General features: G+C 41.6%; 1 protein-coding gene across 3 annotated transcripts in view; it reads right to left on the bottom strand.

Annotated features, from left to right (window-relative positions):
* CSPP1 (centrosome and spindle pole associated protein 1) overlaps window positions 1-6981 on the bottom strand; it is a 136596-nt gene that overhangs the window by 18557 nt on the left and 111058 nt on the right. For all 3 annotated transcript variants that reach the window (XM_011976490.1, XM_011976489.1, XM_011976491.1), the window contains 3 exons: window positions 6059-6198; window positions 2767-2907; window positions 462-508 (listed from right to left, as the gene is read on the bottom strand). In XM_011976490.1, the coding sequence (XP_011831880.1) occupies window positions 462-508; window positions 2767-2907; window positions 6059-6198 (328 nt within the window). The remainder of the gene's footprint in view (window positions 1-461; window positions 509-2766; window positions 2908-6058; window positions 6199-6981) is intronic.

The following is a 6981-nucleotide window of genomic DNA, read 5'->3' as shown; positions in this document are numbered from 1 at the left end:
AGTAGAGATGCGGGTTTCACTATGTTGGCCAGACTAGTCTTGAACTCCTGACCTCATGATCTGCCCACTTCGGCCTCCCAAAGTGCTGGGATTACATGCTTGAGCCACCGCGCCCGGCCGGATGGTTTTAATTCTTATGACACTTCTGGGGTAGAAACTATCCTCATTTTACAGATTAGGAAGCTGAGGCATAAAGAGATTAAATAACTTGCCCTAAGTCACGCAGCTAAAAATAGACTAACTGGAACAGCCTAGTGCTAGAATCTTGTTCTTAGCCATTATAATATGTTTTCTCTATATATTAGACTAACACTTCTCAAGCTATCCACTTTACTGATAAGACTTACATTCTTAATTCAGTATTCCTGAATAATTCAAAATTTGAATTACTTGATCATCATATGCGTATAGATTTTTAATCCCCCAAAAACTAACTTGAAAAATTATAACTGGTTGCTTACCATTCTTTGCTCTCGTACTTTAGCACTTGGGATGGCATCTAAGTCAACTGTAAGTCAATGAAGAACAAAAGCAAATTAAAAGGTCAGAAATTGCTTACTATATAAAATTAAATTTTAGAATATCTTTTTGACTACCTCTCTACTGGAAATTACTTTTCAACTATCACACTTTAGAATATTTTAAAGATATCACTTATTAATAAACACAGCCCTGCATCCATTCTAGCTGCATAAAATTCTCCCATTCACATGAATGAACATAACAAGTAAAATCATTGCAAACGTAAAACTAATGCCAACAGAAAAAGAAAATGATCAATGCAGGATCCTTCACCATCTTGTCAGATTTCTACAGTCTGTAGAAAGTTGTTGCATGGAGTTAAATAGGGGCTCCCTCACATGGAACTGAAATAAGCTCAATTCCAGGCACTTAGTTCCCGAAGCAAAGATCTTGGATCAGGTATCCCAAAGCCTCTCCAATATGACCAGACTTCCTATGTGTTCCTGTGAATAGCACATTTTGCCCTTTTTAGATACTGCCTTTGAGAATAAACAAGTTGCCAATGATAGCCTGTATTCCTTTTCCTATATTTTAATAGACATATTTGTGATTGTTTACAGTGAGGCCATATTCTTTTTTATTTATTTATTTTTTTTGAGACGAAGTCTCACTCTGTTGCCCAAGCTGGAGTGCAGTGGCACAGTCTCGGCTGTCTGCAACCACCACCTCCCGGGTTCAAGCAATTCTCCTGACTCAGGCTCCAGAGTAGCTAGGACTACAGGCACACGCCACCATGCCCAGGTAATTTTTGTATTTTTAGTAGAGATGCGGGTTTCACTATGTTGGCCAGACTAGTCTTGAACTCCTGACCTCATGATCTGCCCACTTCGGCCTCCCAAAGTGCTGGGATTACGGGCGTGAGCCGCCACACCCAGCCAGTGAGATCATATTCTTATGAATTAGGTCATCATAGTGTCTACTGGCAGTTGGGGGGTGGCTACTGTGGGAGATAGATACCTTCAGTGCCAAAATGTACCTGTATCCACCTGGGGACTACTTTTGGGCTAATCAGTCTAAGATGCCAAAATCCCACAAGATCAGACCTTCATTTTGAGACTAAAGAAAAATGCCACCAGACTGGGTACAAAGGTTAAAGAATGTACTTACTTCTCTCCTCTCTCCAGGTGATACACCTACTGCTTATCCTAGAATTAGGCTTATTCTGTCACAGGGCTATGAGGCTGTTATTAAAAATTCTGTACCAGATGAAGGGGAGACGATCCCTATGCATATGTTTATTGAAGTCTTGACCTATGATCTGGGCCTAAAGTGCTGCATCACTTACTCCTGTGATGCTCTCTCATGAAGTCAGAAAAGCTTCCTCAGATTCTGCGAGTCAGACCAGCCTCCCAAGATAGGGTCTTAAATTTTCTTAAAAATAACTGGCAGGAGCATCCCTTCCATTCTTGTTATCTGATTGTTGTGTTTTCATTACTCATTTTCCATGGTTAACCTCGATGGCCGGCCTGAAAGCTGGTGAAATACAGATGGGAAGGCCATGCAGTACACCTGGCTATCATCAGGCCCCATCAGTGCTCTCTGAGACAACTAGCCCCACTCTGCTTCTAGGTAACCACCCACCCCAACCCAACGACATCCTGGATTTCTTCTGTGCAATATTCATCACAGTTACACTTCTTTAGCATCTAACTTCTAACTTCTCCAACAAAATATAACCTCCTCAAGAGCAGTAGCATATGTCATTCATCACCATATCCCTGGATACAGGCCAGTACCTGCGCTCCTAGCAACCACTAAGTATCTTTCAATTGGTTGATTATACGAAAACATATTCATAGTCCGGTCTGATGCTTTGCACATTTTATGCCACATCAAAACTTAAACACACTCACACCACAGTAGACAAATGCCTGACATGGCACAGTAGACAAATGCCCGACACATCATGACAGGGCACTGATATGTTTGCCTGGCACTCCTTCCTTTGGTTTCTAGTTCCTAATGCAGATGTCACCTGGCCTGGTCAAAGTATTCAGTCCTCCTGGCTACAGTGAATGGCTAGGCCCCTGTCATGCATGAATACACCACCCTGGTGGAGCCACTCAGAGCCCTTTCTCATACTTCTTTTCTGGTACTACAGACCAAATGGACCCTCCCTTCACAGAGCATGGGGCTGCCAGTGAAGGGAGGATGCCTGGGACTGAAATCAACAGAAGAGATGCAGAAAGCCTACCGAAAAACAGCGTGCTAATACTATTTGACACAGCAATGATTATTTCTTACCTTTGGCACCTTCTTGCATTTTTATTCTGTTCAGCCTCTTCTGCTGCTCTCTTAGCAGGGCTTGCTGCTGAATCTCTAAGGTGTGATGATCTCTTGGAGGATCCGGGTACATAAATTTCAGATCAACTCGTGTTTCTGAATCTGGTATAAAAAATATGTTATATAACTAAGTTAAATGTTGTTTTCAAATGAGATTTTGTAAAACTTCACTATAAGTAACATGAGTAACCTCATTTCAAAATCAAGGAAATGATATAAATAGTGAAACATCACTAAAGTCAAAGGACAGTAAATAGCCACAAAACTAAAGAACATGAAATTAATATTCTTTAATAAGTGCCTTTTCACAAACTTACCAACATAAGGAATACCCCAGAACAAGCAGTGGATGCCGCATTCTCCATCTCTACCTGTCCTAGCCCCGCCAGGATGCCACCCAGAACACAAACTATGTGCAGGTATATCCAAGCAGATGGTCACATGGCTATGACTAAGGCAGCCATGAGACACTGTAACCACGGCTGATCTCTAGAATATACTGGAAACGTGAAAAAATAATGTTACTGGCCAATTAATAGTTTAGTCCTTACAAGTATCATGCAGAAAGCAAGATAAACGTAGACTGGCTGGAACTTGATGAGGAATGCCATTTCTGTTTTTTGTTTGTTTGTTTTTGTTTTTGTTTTTTTTTTGAGATGGAGTCTTGCTCTGTCGCCCAGGCTGGAGTGCAGTGGCACGGTCTTGTTCACTGCCAGCTCCACCTCCCAGGCTCACACCATTTTCCTGCCTCAGCCTCCTGAGTAGCTGGGACTATAGGTGCCCGCCACCACGCCTGGCTAATTTTTTGCATTTTTGGTAGAGACGGGGTTTCGCTGTGTTAGCCAGGATGGTCTCGATTTCCTGACCTCGTGATCTGCCCGCCTTGGCCTCCCAAAGTGCTGGGGTTACAGGCGTGAGCCACCGCAGCCGGGGATTGCCATTTCTGAAGGAATTTACCTCTGTCACAATTCCATGAATATCCACTAACAAGAATAAATTTTGTTTTGTTTTGTTTTGTTTTGAGACAAAGTATTACTCTGTTACCCAGGCTGGAGTGCAGTAGCATGATCTCAGCTCACTGCAACCTCTGCCTCCTGGGTTCAAGCAATTCTCCAGCCTCAGTCTCCCAAGTAGCTGGGACTACAGGTGCCCACCACTATGCCCGGTTAATTTTTTTTTTTTGTAGGTTTTAGTAGAGATGGGGTTTCACTATGTTGGCCAGGCTGGTCTTGAACTCCTGACCTTGTGATCCACCTGCCTCGGCCTCTGAAAGTGCTGGGGTTACAGGCACTAGCCACTGCGCCCAGCCAAGAATAAAAATTTTTAAATCGTGAGAAGAAACATACAGTTCATACATATAAAAAGCCTTGAAAATATTATTCCCTTTGACTCACTAATTATACTGCTGGAATATAAATAAATAAGCCTAAATATATATACAGTTTTATGGTCCTAAATATGTATAAAGCTTTATGATCAGAAATTATCAAAAGAACAAAATAGAAGTCTCTGGACACATAAACTTGGACTGGTCCCCGGCTTCACTGCTTCCAGACTCATTAAAAAACAATACCAACCACCAGGTCATTGGTGAATGAGGGCAAGATGTAGTAACACAGGGAAATGAATGGCTCAATTCTATGGCTTAAACCTTTTTGGTCTCAAGATCTTTTTTTTACACTCTTAAAAACTGAGGACCCCAAAGAGCTTTACTTATGTATGTGACACACACACACACACACACACACACACGCCATATTAGAAGTTAAAACTAAGAGATTCTTAAAACACAAGAATACACATTATACAAGGACACATTCTGCTAGCTTCAAAGAGATGAAATCATCACATGTCATGTAGTCTCTGGCCAATCTGTATACACATGAGAGAATAAGAATGAAAGATACAAATAATGTCTTAGTTTATAATACAAACAGTTTTGACTTCAGATCAAACTTCTCACGAGACCCACTGGATTAACACAATGCCTGGCAGATAGTAAGTAATCAATATATGATAGCATAAAAAATAACTATGGTATATGTAATTGATAATACGTGCAAATCTAGGTGAAAAACAATAGAGAAAATTAAATAACACAATTTATCTTTTTTTTCTTTTAATTACGCTCAGAAAGACTAGAAAACATCCAAAATGATAATGGTACTTACATACAGGTAGTTTGACTAAGGTGATTTTTCCTTCTTACTATCTTTCTGTATTTTGAGAATTTGCTACAATAAACAGATATTACTTTCAAAAGGATAAAAAGCTTAAATTCCAGTTTTCTGGCCTAGGTCATATGACCACACATCCCATAATCTGCCCCTTCTGCTCCAACACCTGCTCTGCTGAATATGCCTAAAGGAAAATTACACAACACACATTTTGGTTCCTCCACACATTCTCAATCTCCCAGGCCTCATGTACCTTGGAAATCCCATTTCCCTACTAAACTTTCTCTTCTATTCGTCCTAAGTGGCTACATCAAAGCTTCTCCTAACTCTTCCCTCAAACCCCCTAGATTTCCTCCTGCCTACCCAGGTGCCCTGCTCACTTCAACAATCACTCTCCCTCTCCTAGAGCCTGAACCTCTTTCTCCTGCATAGCTCCTCACATTCACATTCTAAGGACTCTTCCAGCTCCTGATCCCTCCCTCTCCTTCCCCTTCCCTTTCCCAGCCAAGGGTCTTCTAAAAGTCTTATGCCTATTGTTTCCAATATCTTGTTTCCTAGTCAATCCTCATTCCAAAGTTAATCGGCGATCATTCCACTTAAAAAGCTCTAGCTGAGGTCACCAATGACCTCATCCAACTGACATTTTCCAGTATTCATCTTACACGATCCTGTCTCCTTGATACTCTTTCCGCTCAGGTTTCAGAATCCTACATTCTCCTGCTTCTCCTCCAGTCTCTCTGACTTCTCCTCAGTATTTTTCATGAGCTCATATTTGTCTGTCCATCCTCCATTAAATGCCAAGTTCCATTCTTCATACTAGTCTATGCGATCTCATCCATCCCAGACTTTAACACTATATGCTCTCCAAAAGACAGCAGTTAGTCAAACTAAAGCTTCATCTACCAGACTGGTTAACTGAAGACCTAGAGAATACAGAAGTTTCATTTCATTTTAACTTAAAATATATATCATAGATAAAATTCTACTTTAGAAAAAGGGTACAAAAATCTTTATAGATATTTAAATATGGGTAGAACACTTCTGCTACATCTTTAAAAGAGCAGCAATCTACTCACCTCTATCTTTCAGCTCATTAAAATCATGAATATTCTGAAAAGTGGCAGCATCTAAGCCCTTAGGTGACTGTCTTCTGACAGGAGCTTGCAACCGATGTCTAGCCATATCAAATATATCCATGGGATTCCTTTCCCTTTTCCTATAGACAAATGACAAATCATAATATGTGCTTTATAGGAAAAATAGGTGAGTTCACATCTAATTCACTGTAAAAGAAATTTGGTCTCTTTCACCACATCATATTATTAAAGAATTATTCTAGGCCAGGTGCTGTGGCTCACACTTGCAATCCCAGCACTTTGGAAGGCAGAGAGGAATCCTTGAAATGAGGAGTTCAATACCAGCCTGGCCTACAAAGCAAGATCCCCTCACTACAAAAAAAAAAAAAAATGAGGTCAGGCGTGGTGTCTCATGCCTGCAATCCAGCACTTTGGAGGCCAAGACAGGTGGATCACCTGAGGTCAGGAGTTCAAGACCAGACTGGCCAATGTGGAGAAACCCCGTGTCTACTAAAAATACAAAAATTAGCTGGGTGTGATAGCGCACGCCTGTAGTTCCAGCTACTCGGGAGGCTGAGGCAGCAGAATCACTTGAACCCAGGAGGTGTAGGCTGCAGTGACCTGAGATCACACCACTGCACTCTGGCCTGGGCAACAGAGCAAGATTCCGTCTCAAAAAAAAAAAAAAAGGTTGGCCAGGCATGGGGGCTCACACCTGTGATCCCAGCACTTTGGGAGGCCAAGGCAGGCAAATCACCTGAGGTCAGCAGTTTGAGACCAGCCTGGCCAAAATGATGAAACCCTGTCTCTACTAAAAATACAAAAATTAGTTGGGCGTGATAGTGTGTGCCTGTACTACCACCTACTCAGGAGGCTGACGCATGAGAACTGCTTGAACCAGGGAGGAGGCGGCTGCAGTGAGC

Source organism: Mandrillus leucophaeus, unplaced genomic scaffold, assembly GCF_000951045.1.
Source record: "Mandrillus leucophaeus isolate KB7577 unplaced genomic scaffold, Mleu.le_1.0 Scaffold167, whole genome shotgun sequence".
NCBI classification, from domain to species: Eukaryota; Metazoa; Chordata; class Mammalia; order Primates; family Cercopithecidae; genus Mandrillus; species Mandrillus leucophaeus.
This window is presented reverse-complemented; position numbering and strand designations above follow the sequence as displayed.